The 20078-nt window shown below is 29.3% G+C and overlaps 2 protein-coding genes across 2 annotated transcripts; one reads left to right on the top strand and one right to left on the bottom strand.

Annotated features, from left to right (window-relative positions):
* The first annotated feature begins 5462 nt into the window (after positions 1 to 5462).
* On the top strand, positions 5463 to 8221 carry LOC129921518 (phospholipase A1 VesT1.02-like). Its single transcript, XM_056003380.1, has 3 exons — positions 5463 to 5561; positions 5625 to 5892; positions 7427 to 8221. Exons 1-3 carry the CDS (start codon positions 5522 to 5524, stop codon positions 8145 to 8147), a joined length of 1029 nt encoding a protein of 342 aa, XP_055859355.1. The 5' UTR covers positions 5463 to 5521; the 3' UTR covers positions 8148 to 8221.
* Positions 8222 to 12219: 3998 nt separating this feature from the next.
* Positions 12220 to 13420, bottom strand: LOC129911531 (phospholipase A1 VesT1.02-like). Its single transcript, XM_055989388.1, has 3 exons — positions 13381 to 13420; positions 13020 to 13299; positions 12220 to 12958 (listed from the first exon to the last, which is right to left on the bottom strand). The coding sequence occupies exons 1-3, from the start codon at positions 13418 to 13420 to the stop codon at positions 12220 to 12222; spliced, it is 1059 nt and encodes a 352-aa protein (XP_055845363.1).
* Positions 13421 to 20078: the final 6658 nt, after the last annotated feature.

Genomic DNA, 20078 nt, shown 5'->3' with positions numbered 1-20078 from the left:
ATCATAACTCCTTTGTTTTAATAGATAGCTGAATGAAATACAGTAGATAGATAATAATAGAATAAACTATAATTGTACAAAATTTCAATCAATTTCATATTCCAAATTCTGAGATAAGGGTGAAAAGATGTTCTTTTTCTAAACACGTTATATCTTTTGATTTAGGGCACATAAAAATGTTATTTAACTTTAATACCCATGCTGATAAATATGTCCTTTCATTTGATATACTACACATTGCTTTACGTTCTCTACAAGTTACACAATCTCAAATTGAAAAATACTTCAAAACACCTATGGAGATCTGTTGCCGATGACCAGCCAGCAGTAGAGGAAGTACCGTAATCTCAGTTTGAAATTTCGACATGGTTGGCTTTAAAATATTCTTACTTTTTTTGTAGGTATGGTAGAAATATGATTGAAGCGTCATATTAAAGGTGAAATAATAATGATATAAAATTTATTATAGGTTGTCATTTAAAAAATGGATTTAATGGAGTTAGAAGGGAAAAGAGATTGATTGTTTTGCTTTTTTTTATGAAAACTAATTGGGTTAAACATATTCTAAATTTTTTGTAGATGTTGTATAAACATGGTCGATATTAATATTTTGAGATGAAACAATAAGCTTTCAGATGGTATAAAATTTATTGTAGGTTGTCATATAAAAAAAGTGATGGAATAAAAAAAAATTATATTTTTCGATTTTTTTTTGCAAGAAAAATTATTTTTAAGGTTTCACTTCAACCACGTGTAAATTGCACACATGATTTTTTTTATATTTTTGTTTTTCAACATCTTGTAATTATTGTACTTTGCATTGGAAGTAAATGAAGACCGGTTCTACTATTTCGGTTCTACTATTTCATCACCAGTGGTCATATTTACTTGTCTCTTTAGGTATACGCAAAATTAAAAAAAAAAAAAAAATACATGTGGGAAATGAGTCCTGATTCCTGAAATTGTTTTTTTGGGACTTATGTCTCAGTAGTGAGGGACATACCTACACTGAGGGAAAAGCCACCATAAAACCACGTAAAATCAATGAAAACAACATTGATTTAACTATTATTCGGAATGATTTTGCGTTGAAGATGAACATTTTAAAATCAACGTAGAAAAAAGGTTAATTTTTGATGGTTTCGTATTTTAAAGTCGCATAAATCAAAGTATTCATCTTTGAAACAACGATGTTTCAACTTCAATTTATTTTTTCAATCAGTGTCAGTTCCGAATTGGATTCAAGTAAAGTGGGACATAAATTCCGAAACAAAATCGGGACTTATGCCCCTGAGCGTTTTTATTTACACTAAAAAGTACTTTTAAGAAAAATCACACTTATTTGATTACTTTCGTTATTCGTTATTAAATCGTTGTTGAAAATAATTTCTCTTTTAATTTTTTTGAATGTTTACTAGGTTCCCATTAGAGAGTGGAATTCAATTCCATCTGAATGGTAAAGAAAACCACTTTACTAAAGTGGATTTCGTTCCCACTGAATGAGAACGAAGTCCCTCAGTGAACTTAGTTCCCGTGGACTTAGTTCCCTGCACCGTATCATTATGTGTTATGATATTGTTTCATCACTTGTACTGTGAAATGCAATACTCCTGAACCTATCTGCTCTTCCAGATGGAATCAAAACTAGTCCAATATCTCTCTCAAAATTATTCATTAATAACTTGAATATGTTCACAATTGACAATTTTTGTTTTAATGCTTAGTCAGCTCGATAGTTTTAATACATAATCTTAAAATCACATATTTCTATTTGCTCTTTATTTGTTCAAAAAACTTTAAATCAGAGTGTTATTTATTAGTCATATAAAAAGCTTTAATATTCTAAAGTTAAATAATGGCACAAAAATTTATTAGTAGAATTATTTATCTTTTTGACAAGTTGATAAAAAAAAAAACATAAAACTATTTAACAATAGTTTTGTTGACACTTAAAATATAAAATAAAATAAAATGCACGACTGGGTCGCACGTACTTGCTCTTGTAGTTCAAAGTATCTTTATCTTAAATATCTATTGGAAATCCAAAAAATTGTGATTTTTTTTTAGTGATTTTTGATAGACTGTATCTCAGTAAAAAATGATCGTATCATGACAAAACAAAAAGCATGTGAAAGCTACATTCGTCTAGTTTTGGGATTTAAAAACTAAATATTTTATTTCTAACTAGATCTGGAATTATTCAAATACCAAAATTTTTCAAATTTGTTTTGTTTTTACTTTTCTCTAAAAAAATTGGGAACATTTTTTGCGAAAAAATGATTATCATTTTTAGAAAGGCTATTTATCTTTTTGTTTCAAACTTCTACGATTTTTTTTAGACTGCAAACCAAAAACCATAGTTTTGACTTTGACTATCAATATCTCAACAACGGATCACCTTACAGAGAATTTAAGGATACAATTGAAAACTTCATTTAATTCTCTACAAATAAATTAAGTTTACTTTGTTAAAAAAAAATGTTTTCTTACATTTGAGATCATTTTAGAAAAGCTATCAAAATAGGCCTTTTTACGGTTTCTGAGAAAATGTGCCGCTATTTTATAACTATGGTTGATTATGAGCAAAATTAAATTCGTTTGAGTTTATTTCAACATTTTATTAAAACATACCGTTTAAATTTTAGATAAACCAAAGAAAATTAAAAGTTTTCAAAAAAAAGTTAAATTTATACCGTTTTCTGATATTTTAGCTTTTTTTTTTTGAAAATTTTTGATTTTTCTTTATTTTTTGGTTTATCAGTGATGTCTACATAGACCTCTTATAATGTAAACCACTTTATTTTACAAAAAAAAGCAGTTAAATTAGAAACGGTAATACCAGAAGCCAATTTCAAGTGCTGTTTGAGTGAAACGCATTGCTACACTCAAGAAGCTCTTACAGGAGAATGGGTCTATATGGGTCATTTGTTTTCACACCATAAATAGTATATATCATAAGCTATAAATTAATACTAAAATGAACGTGGAGCATCGCACAGTGGATCGACTAGTACAAAATTCCTGTCATGGGGTGATTTTTTTTTATTAGTTTATTGTACGAAATTTTTTTTGGATTGCACAGATAATTGTCCCTTCTGTCATAATCCACAAGTTTTTTTTTATCAAAATGTTTTGGTTCCCAAGATACAGAGGGTCAAGTGGGGACTATTTCACAAGAAAAAAAATGATGGTTTTATTAGTAATTTTCATACTCTTATATCTAGCTCATTTTTTAAGATATCTTCTCGAAGTAAATTTTTTCCATAAGATAATGATATCTTAAATATATTTTTAGGACAAAAATTACAAAATTATATTTCTAAATAATTCTAAAACCCGTTTTTCTATAACCCTTTTTAAAAATTTCACTTAACTTTGAAAAGGCTTTTAAAAAAATGCTTACATATGCAAGCTTTCTAAGTAGTCTAGAATGAAAGCTTAATATTTTGTGTGTAATATTTTTAAGCTTTTGGATCCGACCGAATCCGACCCCGTTTTTTGGAGCACCATCTTTGTAAATTTAACCCTTAAGGTAGTATTTTTTCTAACCTGCAAGGGGGAGACTTGGTGTTATTTGTAGTTAAAAGTAGCATGGGGTAGTTAAAAGCAAGAATGTAACTACTGGTTACATTTGCGCCTTTTGAATTTTTATTTCAAGTTTTTTTCTTCAAAATTATTTTCTAGTTTTAATTAATTGACTTTATTTAATTTTGACTTTCGCTATTGACTTTGTAGACTTATAAACATTTTCGTTTCGCTTTAGCAGCGTACTAAGTAAGCTTAAAATAAGAAAAAAACAAATTGGTGGTTTCGAACTAAAATTTGCCTTACAAAAAAATTGATATTTTAATTATTTCTCGTTTCGAAAAATTTAAACTTATGTAGGTTAGATTACTACTAATCCAGTTTTTATGTTTTAAAAATTGCTTTAAAAAATAGGTACATAATACAATTTCATTCATTTTTAATCTATTTTTTATTCATAAGATTTTTTTTTGCAAGTTATCAGTATTTTAAAAGACTGTTAAACAAAGTAAACGCTTTTTTTTAATTAATTAATGAGACAACAATGTAAATTAATAATTTTCTGCGTAGTAAAATAAGGATTTGGTAATTTTTGTATGCTAACTGATATTTTAGGTAAAAAAAAATTAAAGAACTAAAAAGTTTTTGTAATTTTTTTTACTGAATTCAATGCTGTGAATTTCAAGAAGCAATATAGCGAAAACCGCTTTAAAATCCGTTCATTAGATCAGAAATTACAGCCCCATGACCACTATTTCACAGTTTCGATCCACAATGCATCGTGGAGCCTTTTTTTTATAGGCCTACAAAGAGTAAAAACTATTCGCTCTAGAGGTTTCTTCATATAATATTCTGGTTTTTCTGATTCAAAAGCAAATTCAACAAACGGTAAATGTAGACTTAAGGAAAAATATACTATTAACAACACTACATACTTTTTTTTTTTTAAAGCTCTATTCTTAAAAAAAAATTGTCAAAAGTTGTAGAAAAAAAGAACGAAATTTCCAAAATTTTAAAGAATCTAGTTTGAGCTAAGTATACTCGCGACCCAGGCTATGCAAAAAATTAAAATTGATTGCATTCTGTATTTAAATATATTTTTAATCAAAAAACCAAATCAAAAAAATTGAAAAAATTGTTTCAATTTTTTGGGTTTTTTCCATCTGGGAATCACTGTGCGACGGACGGCATGACGAAAACCACTTTTTTGATCTTCTCCATCATCGTAATGTTGGTTTTGATTAAAACCTCGAATTTTTTTTTCTACACGAAACCAATACTTGCCCTGTAGAGCAAGTAAAAATCAAATATCTTTATTAAAATCAATAGTTTATAAAAATGAACATACTTTTAAGATCAAGAAAAACTTTTTCAAATCAAATAATTACAGTCATGTCAAATGCAAGTGATTTTGTACATCAGTCCTCTTATCCATATAATAATAATAATTACACATATTAATCACATTTTAAGCCAACGATAAGCTCATTTTATTATCAGTCTTTGAAGTTTATTTATTTCTATGAATCGATAAGAAAATAATTATTTTATTAAGATAGTTAAAAAAATAAAGCAAAAAGCTTTTTTTTCGATTAAATTCTTACCTTACACAAAAATAAAAGAAAACAATCAAAATAAAAGCTTTTTTATAGGATTAACTTCTTATCTATAAGAATACAAAATTTTTGAGCAATAAAAAAAAATGCAATCAATAACCGATAAGAATCATTTGATTTGACTTTAAAAAAATTTTATTTGAGGCATACATAAATAATCCTATCATAAAAAATTCGCCAATTCTTTATTTGTGATAAGGATGTGATTTGTGACAGGTTGATAAAATGATGGATTATAGGAAAAAGTAGCCCAATGTAAGAGCCATTGCGAGTGTATAAAAGCCGATTGAGCCAAATGAATCAAAATCAAAAGCAATTAGAGCCCAACTAAAGTAAGGCACTTTCTGAGTAAAAAAAATAAATTAAAAAAAAAAATAATAATGAAGTCTTTTGCGTTAGCACTTCTAAGCCTTACAGCAGGTAAACAAATATCAAAGTTTGAAGTTTTTTGAATTTTTTAACATTTTCTTATTTTTTTTGAAGTTGTGGCACTTCCTTTGGAAAAAAGTCTAAAGGATGAATCATCTGAAGATGGTTGGTTAGTACCTCAACTTGATGGATCAATTAAATGGATGACAAGAGAACAAGCTGATATGGATATTCGACATGATGAGAGGGCACGCAAGGCTAAACCAGTTAAAGTTGAATTTTATCTATATACCAGAAATAATCCCGATGAACCTGATCAACTTCTATTAGACGATGTTGATAGCTTGAAAAATTCCAATTTTAACAAGAAACATCCAACAAGGTAAGACAATGTTTTGAAAGTTGAAGTTTATTGTTTTTAGTGACGCGAAATTTCTAGAAATAGACTAGTTAAAAATGTTTCTAACAAAGATATAGATTAGATATAGCTAATTAAAACACTTAAACCAATTTAATCAGATCACTTATGTAATCTGATATTTAACTTTTGTTTATTTGTGTACCTTAAAATAAACTTAGCGAAATAATTCCTTTGATAAAAAGATAAAAGGCTCTTAATGTGTGATTTGTTATCCAAAAAAAAAATTTAAAATCATATGAATTTTTTTTTCGCTGAGTTGATACACACTGAGCGAAATAACTTTTCTTCAAAATTCAATGAAAATTGCTTAATCTTGACTAAACAATTAACAAACAACTGTTTTTTTTTAGCATTTTCTGATTATTCACTTATTTCTCTGGTAGTTTTTAATTTCGCTAAGATGATAATATCATAGCGAAACTACTTCATAGCATAAACTATTCCATAGTTTTACTTAGTAGTAACCAATAAATTGGCAATTTATTTAAATATATTTCACGAAAATCCAATACATTTTTTCCTGAAAGTTGTTTCGCTCAGTTTAAGTGAAGCAAGTGAAACTGTTTTATTTGTTTGACAAACTGAACTTAATCGAAATGCAATGGAATTATATTATAATTACTGTAATAATTAATTAAATGACACACATTTTTGCTTATAAAATAACTGAGCGAAATGATTTTTGACAAAAAGTTAATGAAATAAATTAACTTCATACTGCGATCAGATATAAAGCAGCACCCTTGTATTGAAGACTTTTTAAATTTACCAATAAAGAGAACCAAAAAATGTTTCAGCTCAGCTGACTTTAACTGAGCGAAATTGTTCTCCAGCAAAAGAATTAAAAAAATTAAACGCAATTATTAATTTATTGGTACCTTACTAATGCTAAGAAAAAAACTACTTCTATGTAACTTTTTAAAAGCTTCAACCGATAACTTAGCGAAATTATTTCCTCACAGAAAACGAATTTATTAGTATTAGAAAATTCTCTTTAAAAGAAACTTATTATTTGTTTAGTTTAAGTTGCTTCCATTCAATGCATTTATTCTAAAATTTGTTTCGCTCAGTTGAGTAAACTTAGCGAAACTTTATATTGAAATAGAAAATAATGCAAATGATTGATGGAAACTTGAATTAGTGTTTTAGTAACAGTTACTAATTTAAAATATTTTATATTTAGCGAAATAATTTTCTTTCCAAAAATACTTGTTAACTTGAACTGAGGGAATAAACCTTTTTTAAGTTTATAAAACTCTTATTTATTTATCTGAAAGTATTTTTTTCGCTAAGTTACTGATAACTAAGCGAAACATTTCTAATAAGTATTCATTTACCTCTTGCTATGACTTGGGGTTTGCCAAATTGTGTAACGTTTTGTATTTGTATATCTTAGCTTTTTCAATTTTTCGCTCAGTTTCCTTAATTTTGTTTCGATTGAAATTGAAACCATTGTTTCGTTGCTTATTTAACACAAAACGTTTTTTCTCTTCAGATTCATCATTCATGGTTGGCAAAATGATTACAAATCTGATGTGAATACAATAACCCGTGATGCTCTCTTAACAACTGGCGACTACAATGTCATCTCCGTCAACTGGAGTAACAAAGCAAACAAACTAAATTATGCAACTTCAGCCAAATACGTTCCAGATGTTGGAAAAATTGTAGCTCAAATGATTGATTTCCTCGTAACCAAAGGAAAAATGTCAATGAAAACTTTGAACGTTTTTGGTCACAGTTTGGGTGCTCATGCTGCTGGATATGCTGGCAAACATGTTACCGAAGGTGAAATTCCCATAATAATCGCCTTCGATCCTGCATTGCCATTATTCAAATATGAAAATTGTGATGAACGTTTATGTGACACTGATGCTGCTTATGTTGAATCAATTCAAACAAATGGAGGTTTATTGGGATTCCTAATGCCAATTGGTAAGGCTGCTTTCTATCCAAATGGTGGTAAATCACAACCAGGATGTGGTCTTGATTTGGCTGGAACTTGTGCACATTCAAGATCATACATTTACTATGCTGAAGCTATTAAGGAGCAATACTTTTTGAGTTTGAAATGTGAAAATTGGGAGACAGCTGTTAAGAAGGCTTGTCCAGAAGATAATGGTGTAGCGTTATTGGGTAATCCTAAAAATTACAAATATGCAAGTGGATCGTTTTTCACGCCAGTTAATAAGAAGGCTCCTTATGGAAGGAAGTAGGGAAGAGAGTTATTATGATGTGATATTGTTTAGTAGATGACTAGTTTGAATTTATAATTTGAACACAAATGTTTATTATAAGGAAAGTATTTTAAGTTTAAGTTGTTAAAATGTAATTGGTTGAATGAAATTGTTTTAAATTTTATTTCAATAAAAAATTATCTAATTGAATGTTTTATTTTATTAATGAAAAATAACCAGAATCCTATTTTGCCAAAAAGGAACCGAAAAAAAACACGTGGTATGGCTTGGTGTGAGCTTGTTTCTGAACGTTAGGAGGCTACATATTATACATATCATACACAGTGATGAAGATTCAAATGTGATGAAAATTCTAATGATTTAAAGCTAGAACTACATCGAAACACAAAGTCAAAAAAAGTGTAAAAATTAAACAGAAGTACAAAATAACAAAAACAATTTTATTGGTGTCACATTTAAAAATTTAAATTATTTGAAAAATTAGAAACTTTTTTGTACTTTTTTCACTTTGTGTTTCTATGTAGTTCAGGCTTTAGGAAGCATATAAACTCAAATGTTATTCCAAACTAATGACTGTGCGAATTAATTTTCAAAGAGTATGAGAAGGGATACTGAAGCAACGCGTCCTAGCCAACAAAGTTATCGTGGCGTACCACAGGGCTATCTTTTATCGCCGACTCTCTTTCTCTTATTTATAAATAATTCTTTAACTGAATTTATTCATTCAAAATATTCAGGCCTAAATACGTATTTCAACACAGTTTTTAGTTTAAGAAGATTATTAAACCTTTTAAACCTGGGAATTAGCATTAAAACAACAATAGTCCATTAATCTGGAATTTGAATTGAAGCAGAATTTACAGAAGACATATTAAAAGCGGTTAAGAAAAAGGAATAGCGGAAGAGAAAACATCAATTTCTGACTCTGTGAATTTTAGTGATCCATTAACTCAACAAGAGAAAACTAAAGATTCGATAAAAGCAAAACCAAAGAATATAATGAGTCAATTAGAATAAACTGTCATAACTCATAAGAGTATGAGGTAATTCAATTATCCTCAACTTCAAAAGTTTTCTACCTTAACCACATTTAGATGGTAACTTTATCCAAAAAATTCTGCAAAAAAGTATAGCACAGCTCATTTTACACATTTACAAAGTTTAACCTTGACCTGATTTAAACATTTCTCTTCTGTTTCGATTAAAAACGCTATAAGTAAAAAAAATAAACATTTCTGCAAAAATAGTTTTGATTAGTTAACATTTTTCATTTTTCCTATCATAAAATTTCATGACTTGATAGAGACAAGATTCATTTTGAAATAAATTAAATATTTACTTTATTCTCTGAAGTAACATTGCCCCGAACAACATCGCAAAGTTTTTACTGGTTTAAGAGCCGATTTTTCAATCTTCTAATAAACAGTCAGTTGACTGTTCGACGAATAAAGTTATTAGGCTCATAAACAATCAGATAACAAAATTGAATTTCTAATCAAGAATAATCTATTCTACAGAATAACAAAAAATGTCAAATTCAAAAAATATTCAAAATTAAACGTCATTTGTATTCATAATTATTTTTGTTTTCCTGTGTTCCCTTTTACTTTTTAAACGCATTGGTCTTTAAATTTGTGAAATAAGTATAATTTATAATCTCAAAGAAATCCATTTTATCAACATTTTCTTCAAAACAGCTTTGAAAATTGACACACTATTTTTGTTGAGATTATTCCTTAGAATAATTTTTATTCGTCTCTGAAAAAAGCAGATAGTTTTATTCCTCTAATAAATGTTTTATTCCTAGAATAATAGTCCGGTCAAATTAGACTAAAATAAGGGGATGAGGTTACATTAATTCCCAGCCAACTGAAAATTGGTAGGATTGTTGGAAACACCATCATAAATTAAATCTAAAAAGTCCTCATAGATCCGAGGCCTGCAAAAAAATTACGGGGGGTCAAAGGTCACAAAAACTAGTTTTTTACGTGCACCAAATTGAATCGAAATCGTTAAAACGGGAATATTAAAAAAATAAAAAGATGAGTCTTGTCAAAAACCATCTCTACCAAGTTTCAAGCAAATTCAAACATCCTTTTAGACCCGTATAGCAAAAAAGTAACACATTATTCCCATTTAGATTTGCGAAAAAGGCATCCCTAAATTCATGCTCATGTTAATGGGGAATAAAATTTATATTGCGTTTTTTTTTTTTGACTTAAATCATATTTTCCCGTGTTGTCTTCTTATGTACATATGCGAAATTTAATTTTCCGTCTCTTAGTAATATCTCGCTCAGTTACTAAAAACTCAAAAAAACAGCTTTTTGGGTTGGTTGAATGATAAAACTGGCAAACTTTCTGTGAAATCAACAATCAGCAAAACTATTGCACTTACCAATTGGTTCTATGCATAATGTCTCACTTAATAGTCTATAAGAATGTATTAAATAAGATACTCTTAATTCTAAACTATGTATTTTTCTTAAAATTGTATTTCTTTGAAATTGTATGTTGCTCAAATTAATAAGAGACATCTAATGCTTTATATTTGCCTTTTAATGTTTTTTTTTTTCTCGAAGAATTTATCAGTATTTTTTTATATTCTGTGAACTTACCTATTCGATTATTAAGTCTTGAACTTTTCTGAATCGTGATAAACCTAAAGATTTGCGGAAAATTCGTCGAAAACAATTCATCGAATTACAATTCATCGAACACAATTGATCGAAAAAACAATTCACCGAACAACAATTCCTCGAATGACAATTCGTCGAATAACAATTCATCGAATAACAATTTATCGAATGACAATTCATCGAATGACAAATTCATCGAATAAATTATTAAAAATCATTGTTTGCCACCACAATGGCGTGCCATACCTTTTTGTAAAGCTAGTAACTTTCTCTTTTAATATGCATTTAAATAAAAATGTTTTAGGGAATTTAAAAAAAATTTCAAAATTTTTTTAAGTCCTAAATGTGAAAAATTTTTCTAAGTCCTGAAATATGAAAAATTATTCTAAGTCCTGAAAAAAAATTTCTTAGTTCAAAAATATGAAAAAAATTTCTATTTCATATTTCACGACTTAATAAAATTTTTCACATAATTAGGACTTAGAATATTTTTTTTTTATATTTTGGACTTAGAAATATTTTCAAAAATTTTATTTTGAAAAAAAAAAAAAATTCTTAAAACATTTTTATTTAAATGCAAAATAAAAGTAAAAGTTACTCGCTTTACAAAAATATATATTCTAAGTCCTAATATGTGAAAAATTTTATTAAGCGAAATTTTTTTCATATTTTTTGACTAAGAAATTTTTTTTCAGGACTTAGAACAATTTTTCATATTTCAGGACTTAGAAATTTTTTTCAAATTTAGGACTTAAAAAAATTTTGAAATTTTCTTTAAATTCCCTAAAACATTTTTATTTAAATGCATATTAAAAGAGAAAGTTACTAGCTTTACAAAAAGGTATGGCACGCCATTGTGGTGGCAAACAATGATTTTTAATAATCTATTCGATGAATTTGTCATTCGATGAATTGTCATTCGATAAATTGTTATTCGATGAATTGTTATTCAAGGAATTGTTGTTCGGTGAATTGTTTTTTCGATCAATTGTGTTCGCTGAATTGTAATTCGAAGAATTGTTTTCGATAAATTTTCCGGTGACCAAACCTAAATCGTTCAATCTTTTAAAACTTGTATTAAAATTTTGTTTTAAGTAGTTTTAGGTATTATTTTTTTAATTTTCACCTGATACCATTTTTTAATTAGGTTTATTTAATTAAATGTTTAATCTCTTAATATAAATATACATTACATAATTTTTTTTAATCTTTATCTTAGATTGCCAGTTAATCGTTTTTCAATCCCTTTTTCCACCAATTATTTGGTATATATAAAAAGGCAGTGCCAGATAACAGGACTACTGGACAGACCTTACAATTATTATTCTTATACGGTAAGCATACCCAAAAAAGAATCTGAATAAATGTTTGTTTATGCATTTTTTAAAATTTATTTTACTCTTGTTTATAAATTGGCAAACCAAGATTATACGGAATATATTACTCTTGTTATTATGTATTATATTTAGTAAGCAAACTATATGGTGACTTTTTATCTACTGGAGAATAAAATGTACCATCCAATTTCATATAATTATATGCATGACTAAATCCTGCCATTGTTCCTTGACCACCTGCCAGGCAATTCTTCTTTACAGCAGTTTTCCAATCGTCACACTTCAGACCCAAAAAATTCTGTCTTATTGACTCGGCATAATAAATATAAGCTCTCGAATGTGAACACGTTCCACTCATATCAAGTCCACATCCTGGTTGAGTCTTGCCTCCATTTGGATAAAATGCCACCTGACCAATTGGCTGTATGAATCCCAATAGTTTTCCATTTGTATGAATTGATTCAACGTACATTGCATCCGTACTGCATAAGCGTTCATCACATTTGTCATACTTGAACAGAGGAAATGCAGTATCCAAGCCAATGATGGTGTGAATTTGTTCTCCTTCAATCGTTTTACCAGCAAATCCAGCTACATGAGCTCCCAAACTATGACCAATGACTATCAAATCCTCATTTTTCACATTTCCTTCATCGCGAAGGAATTCAATCAAATGAGCAACTCTCTGACCGATTTCAGAAACTGCTCCTGCAGCGGATACATAATTATAACGATCGGCTTTGTCACTCCAATCCACAGAAATCACATTGTATTCACCCATGCTGAATAAAGCTTCACGGATTTCTGTGTTAACATCGGATTTATAGTTATTTTGCCAGCCATGAATGATAATTCTAGAAATGAAGGACATTAATTAGGACTTCAAGGCAAAATGAAATGATCCTTAAAACATACCTTGTTGGATTCTCACTATTAAAAGATGACATTTTCAAATTTGCACTATCTCCAATATATATTTGATGTCCTTCATTGGGGAATTCTGCAGTGTACAAATAAAATTCGACTTTAGCTTCCTTAGACTTTTTTCGAGACATAAGTTGAGCTCGTGCTTGTATTTGAGCTTCTTCTTCGGTCATCCATTTTAGTGAGCCATCTTTTTGTGGAACAAACCATCCATCTTCAGGTACATCATCTTCTAGGCTATCCTCGACTTCATTTATTGGAAGAGCAAAAACTGTTTAACAAAACAAAAACAAAAAAAAAAAAATCAAAATTCAGTACAAATTTTCTATTCCTTGAAAAAATCAAACCTTACCCAAAGTTAAACTCAAAAGAACAATTAAAAACTTCTTCATATCAATTTTTTTTTCAATAATAAAAATATTTTTTCGATGTTCCAAGTATTTATATCCCGTCAATATCTATCATGATGATACAAAAATCTTATAAATTAATTGAATCTTGTCTTATCATATCATTAATTTCCTATAATGATATTATTGATATGATAGAATAAATCTTTACAACGTGTTGAGTGTAAATTCGAAGTCAACAAAAAAACATTAGGTACAATTTGGATAATCTGATAAAGGTACTCATAATGATTTGTTTTGTTTCTTTTTTTCAACACATGAACTTTTTAGCTTGAAGCTTATGTTTTGTTTTTTGCGAGTGCCGATGACTCCACATGAATTTTATCAGTGATAAAATTCAGTAGATGATGGGTAAAATTTTGTCTAATAAAAGGGTTAAAGTGCAGAAACCTATATTGAGCACTTTATCAAATCCATTCATAAGTAGTTTTTATCTTATATTTAAACAAATTAAGAAACTATCGATTAAAAACTATTCGAATGAAAAAACTATCGAATAAAAAAAGTTATTTAAATGAAAATAGTAACTTAATGAACTTTCGAACTAATTTTGCAACTATCGAGTAATCCGATAGTTTTTTTTTGATACCTAGTTCTCATCACTAATTTTGGAGATATCGATTATTCTCTTGCATTATTAAAAAAAAAAAGATAACCGCTATAACATTATTTACATTTTGGATTGATTATATTTATCAAAACTTACTAAGAAAACATTCTGCGGTATACTTGTCTTAAGCAGCATATAGTACAAAATATGTGTTTTTTTAGAGTACCTACTTTGTACACATATTTTGATGGTTTGTCTTGAGTTTGTTGTCATTTCTATAATAATAGTTATATGAGTATATATTTATTAAATGATTATATTATTTGCTCATTAAAATTTTTGTTCAAATGTGATATATGTAACCATTGTATAGTACATGTACTGAATACAATTTGTACTCATTATAACCTGTCTTTAAGTCTGCACTATCTAAAATTAGGTTACTTTTCAGCATATCACTTTTCGTTAAAAGTAATTTTTTTAACGTTGGATTTAAGATATTTGTAAATGTACCTATACATATAAAAAACAATTCATTTAAATAACTTCATTTTAAAATTAATATTAAGTTTATAATTCTAGCTTTTGAAAAAAGTATCAATCAAAGCTGTAAGTGTTGCCGTTGTTTTTTAATAATTTTTTTTTATTTTAAGTATTTTTTTTAGAAAATTGCCCCTCCCGCCAAAACGGGGGGACATTGACCCCCCTCCCATAGTAAACAATAATTGTATTTAAGCCCCTCTACAAAATCTCATTATCAGTTCATGGTGCTTAAGTTATCGTACTTTCCCCTCAAATGTTTCTGTTTTACTGAGTAAAACTAAAAATGCGAAAAAAAAGATAGATTAAAATGGCCATACTTCGGTCAATTTTCAATGAAAAAATTTAGTGAGTACAGCATTTTGAAGGAAATTTAATCTTCTTTTTTTCTTTGGAGCAATGTTTATGTCTATCTCAACCCAAAAAAAATGTACAGGTAAAAAAGCAAAAAAACTCAAAAAATCGATTTTTTTGATATTTTTTTTATGATTGTTTCGACTATTTTGGTATGGAAATTTTTTTTTCAATTTTTAAAAAAACATTATTCCAATAGGAAATTTAATTCTCTACAAAAAGTTTTATGTGCAATATATCAAAATTTTGCTTGGTTTACGAGGTATATTGAAAAAACCAAAAAGGGGGCTTTTGCACCCCTATCTTCAGTTTCCACCCTCTCATTTAATAGCACTCCGCGGTTTTATCTTCTTTTATAACCCATTGAACGATTCCTGCAATAAAAACCCGTGAACGTCTTAGTTCCTTTCTAAACTACATAATCAATAGCCTATTACAATGTTACCTGTACACATAAATTATAGGACTAAGTACAAAAAGGTAATGTTGCAATCTCTTCCTTTCCAGGAGGGGCGCATGTTTTGGGATATTCAGCATTTAAGGGAATTTTTTTAGGGATGTGTTCAGAGGGTAGGTAGTTTAATATTTATTAAAGGTGCGTTCACATGTCTACCTTTGCAGTAGTAGGTAGGTAGTGTGTTCAGACATTTATCTTAAAAGTTGTTCAGTAATTCATTGTACAATATTTTAGTTTACTGAAATGTGGTAGTAATATTTTCAATAAATTGCCGCTAAGCCGCTCAAAAGCGCTGCCGCTCAGGACCATAGTGTGCAATTTTGCCAATCTAGTGGAACTTAATTCGTGGTTCTAAGTACACTTAATTTTTGCGGTGCAGGGTCGAAAGTCCACAGGCCTAAAGTCCATAATGGACTTTTGGCTCACTAGTGTGGGTCATAGCTCCATAAATCAATTATGGACTTACAACCCACCCAAGTGGGTTAAAAGTTGACACAAAGTTCCTGTGGACTTTCATTATTCAAATTTTCTTGGCAATATTTCTCCAAAACATGTATAAAAAAAATGATCAAATATCTTTTAAATTCGAGTGAATTTTCGAAAATTACTTTAATAAGTATTCAAAACTGGAATAATCGTCAATTTTCGAAAGTTTCTTCATTAAATGTTCAATTGGTGTGATGAAATTAGTCCAAGTGAAATAAGACCAACTTTCAAAAATTGGTTTTACTTCAATTTACAACATTTATAAATATACAATTATTCAAAAGCTTTTTAAAACATTTGAATAAACATTGAATACAAAAATTCGCGCGAATTTTTATTTTCACAAATAAGAAAATCAGCAAAATCAAAGCTTTATTTGCCCTAAATTGTTTTGACCATTTTATTTAAGAAACTCGGAGAAGCTTTTGTTCCTAGGTATTTATTTTCAATTTTTTTCAAAATCAAAGCTTTATTTGCCCTAAATTGTTTTGACCATTTTATTTAAGAAACTCGGAGAAGTTTTTGTTCCTAGGTATTTATTTTCAATTTTATGAATGGAATTTAGGCACGGTAATGATTTGAAATGATCGTTTATGTACACTTCGCGTCACTTGAATAGAAACAACATTTTTTCTTTAGAAAATAGCGATTGGCGCTTTGGTGAGGTAACTTAGTAGATTTTTGGTTTTGCATTTTCAAAGAGGAACTTTTAACAAACAATGTTGTAAAAACAAAAAACCCAAAACAGAAACCGTATGGCTTCTAGTTGTGTTTTTTCGCATTACCTCACAAAAAACAGTGTTTTTTTTGCGTCACTTGAATAGAAACAAGCTCTTAAATTAGATAAAAATGATGAAAAATCATGGACAACACTAATTTTAGTAAAGCAATATTAAGCTTTGACATTATTTGCACATTATAACCAATTATGGGCTACGAGCTACCAATAGGCCCCACAGAAAATCCATAAATAGCATCTAACATTGGAAATGCACCTGCACTATGCAAAATCGCGAAAGATATTGGAAAATTTGCCAAATTTGGATGAGATAATTTTTAAAATATCGTAAACTAGTGATCAAATCAAAAAATAAGACAGGTGAGACCCAAGTCACGAGCAGAGAAAAAAATAACTTAAAAACTAGCTGCAATTTTCTTCACTTTGCCGCTAAAATCGGTCAAAAACGTGGTGTTAGTGCGATGGAAACGTGTTGGTTTGTTCCATCCTGGAAGTTATAAAAGGTGCACAACATTAAAAAAGCCTCAAAATGCAAAATAACAACATTTTACGTTCTACTAAGATTACAAAAAAGTTAACTATTTTATAGTTGCATTCGAACTGAAAAGTAGTGAGGTAAATAGTGGTTTTTAAAGGAAAACATACAAACTCAGATGGACCACGTTAATATTAGCCCTATTTCATTGGTTTATAAAAGAATAACCTTTATCGCATCGCCAATAAAGGGCACTAAAATGTGTTATAGTAATACGCTTTGTTTTTATGATGCACAAAGGCAAAATTGAAGCTTCAAGCTTCAAAAACAGATGCTAACTTTTACAAAGAAATAATGGTAGAAGATCTTGGCAAGTTTAGGAACGTGGAAGATCAACCGTCTTAGAGATTGCACAAGAATAGTTCAAGAAAAAACAACGCAATAAAAACAAAACAGATGCATTCCGGATAAAAACAAAAGTTTATTTCACTTATTCAATCCTTAAATTGTAGAAAATGTCATTTTCTTAATTTGTAAGAAGTTACCAAACACTTTTATCACTTTCTCCAATTGGGTCCACGATTGTGTAAGTAATAATAATACGTTTGTATTTGGTATATGATATTTTATTCGAATCTCTTTAAAGACTGAAGACTTAAGTTCTAAGCTAATTCTATTCTACCCTGCTGCTGGTGCAGCAATTATAATATTTTGCAGCGTGTGCAAAATATCACATTGCTTTCTATCTTTTTTGTGGCTGACGACGGTGTGAACGACTTCGTTTATAGAAGTCGTTGTGTCAGCATATAATGTTGTATGTCGGCGATGATATTGACGACGCGACGACGACGACGACGACATACACGACCGTCGCTTCCGCTGACGACCTAGGAGATCGTGTTAACTCCTCCCTCACTTAAATGAAGGCCGTCCTCGGTCTTCTTCAAGGCCTTGATCATGTTTTTTAGGTCGACTTTTCGACGTCGTTCGTTTTGACATTGTTTCAGTCTAGCAGAAATGTAAATTACTCCAATGATCGAAAGAGTAACGCAGGAGGCTATAAATGGGTGAGTCGTCAATTTGGTTTTCATTTCACCAATGTAGCGTAAGTTGTCTTCGTTTAATTTATGCAAAAACGGTAAGCTCAATATTTCCATATGACCGGTAATATTAACAATCGATGATGTTGCACTAATCGGATGTTTCTTCTGAATGTTGTTGTAATTAACAAATTTTGTTCCATTTATTGAAACTTCATCATCAAAAGTGAGCAAGTATGTCCCGTTGATAGCTATTTCAGTATTGTTGGCCTCCTTTATAATAACATGGTTGTTATTTATAACAATAATACCCTCATCGATTACAAACACTGCATCCCTATGATCTGGTTCTGTATTGCAATGCGCTGTTCCACCAAAGTGCAGTTGTTGAGCACATGTCTTGATAGAAACTTCCTTACAGAATGTAGATGCTGTTGTTTCTACACAATTTTCTACTGCCAGTACATGTTTTCCGCATTCTGCAACCACATTATTGCCGTTGAAGTATATAATTTTACCTTTATGCGCAACAGGGAAGATAATAACCTTCTTACAAACTATCTTAGGTTTAGGATACTTAATTATAAAATGCAATACATTTTCATTTTGCAAAATCTTAACACTAGAGGCTTCCATTAGTTCTACAATGCTTATGTTTACAAATTTTTCGTTTATTGAATTTAAATCAACATCTTTCAAAATTACTGGGTTTACAATTTTTTGCTTTGCAAGTGTTATTGAGGTTATAAGATTTTGTATTTCGTTAATTATAATTCTGTTCCTTGCTAACAAGGTTTCATAAAGATGGAAGGTGTCAATTTGTTGTTTTTTTGAGTTTGCTAAAATACTATTGACTGTGTCTGAAAGCCTGTTAATTTGTTCCCGGTACCTTGTGTTGATAATAACCTGTCTATTATTCGAATTAACTGATTGATCCTGGTTAAATTTAATTTTCTCGAAATCATCAAAATCAGGAGTACCGGCCACAATTTTGAGACCAGTTCCCAAAAAATTAAGACTCCTAGCGTTTCTATGATGAATGTTTATACTTTCGATAAGTGTTTCTAAATGGCTTATATCTATTTCCAGGATTTTACGCATAGGCGACTGCGGAAAAAGATTAGTCATGTTCTTTGACTCATCTACTACTTGTCTGTAGGCTGTTAGATTCGCTGAGTGGCTTAAATAGCCGTAGACTTGCCAGAGAATTACATCACCGTCAACTATTGGTATATAGTTCGAATTGGAATAATTTATTAATTTTCCTGTCGCAGTCGTCATCAATAAAAATAGGATAATCCTGAAAGATGTCGGTTTCTTTAATAAAATCGTTTTTTTTAAGTTTTGATTGTAAAATGTAAAAAAATTTTAATAAATCATCTATTTGAGATTGTCCTTATGGACTAGGGTACCGGTGTTTCACCAATCAACTGTTTTTTAGGATGTCTATCGTACTTTGACTTTGAGCATATTTTACAATTTGTCACAACCTCATTTGCTTGTTTGGTCATTTTTGGAAAGAAGTAGTCACATAGAATTTGCTTAACGTTCTCTTGAGCTGCTCTATGAGCTCGGTTATGTTCCGTAATTACAATTTCTTTTTGCTCATTGGGGTCAAATATATCTAATACAAATTTATTAGTATGCCAAAACTTAGTTGATGGAAATAACTCGACTAAATTGTTTTGAATAAAAGCCAGAATTGGTAACTCACAATGAATAACGTTGACTACATCTGTTTTAATTACGTTTTTTAAAGTGTCAATTAAAGTATTTCTATCGGAAAAGTTTATGAAATGTCTAGTTTTCTTACCAAATATTATAAATGTACGAGTTGAAGCGCTTGGAGCTTCCTCTATAATAATTTGATTTCTGAAGCAGTTTAATGGCTTATCTGTTGTTTCGATTGTATAAGTTAGAGATATTTCACTATGCATTGTAGCGGCATTAGAAGATGATTCATTATCCAATGCATGAATGTTTTGTCTTGAAAGCGCAT

The sequence above is a fragment of the Episyrphus balteatus genome, chromosome 1, assembly GCF_945859705.1.
Source record: "Episyrphus balteatus chromosome 1, idEpiBalt1.1, whole genome shotgun sequence".
Lineage (NCBI taxonomy): Eukaryota > Metazoa > Arthropoda > Insecta > Diptera > Syrphidae > Episyrphus > Episyrphus balteatus.
The sequence above is the reverse complement of the archived record's forward strand: the minus strand, read 5'-3'. Positions and strand labels throughout refer to the sequence as shown.

Coding starts and splice junctions, on each gene's coding strand:
- LOC129911531 (XM_055989388.1), bottom strand. CDS start 13,420: ATGAAGAAGTTTTTAATTGTTCTTTTGAGTTTAACTTTGG. Junction 13,300..13,380: donor TCTTTTGAGTTTAACTTTGG/GTAAGGTTTGAT, acceptor TTTGTTAAACAG/TTTTTGCTCTTCCAATAAAT. Junction 12,959..13,019: donor AATAGTGAGAATCCAACAAG/GTATGTTTTAAG, acceptor CTTCATTTCTAG/AATTATCATTCATGGCTGGC.
- LOC129921518 (XM_056003380.1), top strand. CDS start 5,522: ATGAAGTCTTTTGCGTTAGCACTTCTAAGCCTTACAGCAG. Junction 5,562..5,624: donor ACTTCTAAGCCTTACAGCAG/GTAAACAAATAT, acceptor TTTTTTTTGAAG/TTGTGGCACTTCCTTTGGAA. Junction 5,893..7,426: donor AACAAGAAACATCCAACAAG/GTAAGACAATGT, acceptor TTTTCTCTTCAG/ATTCATCATTCATGGTTGGC.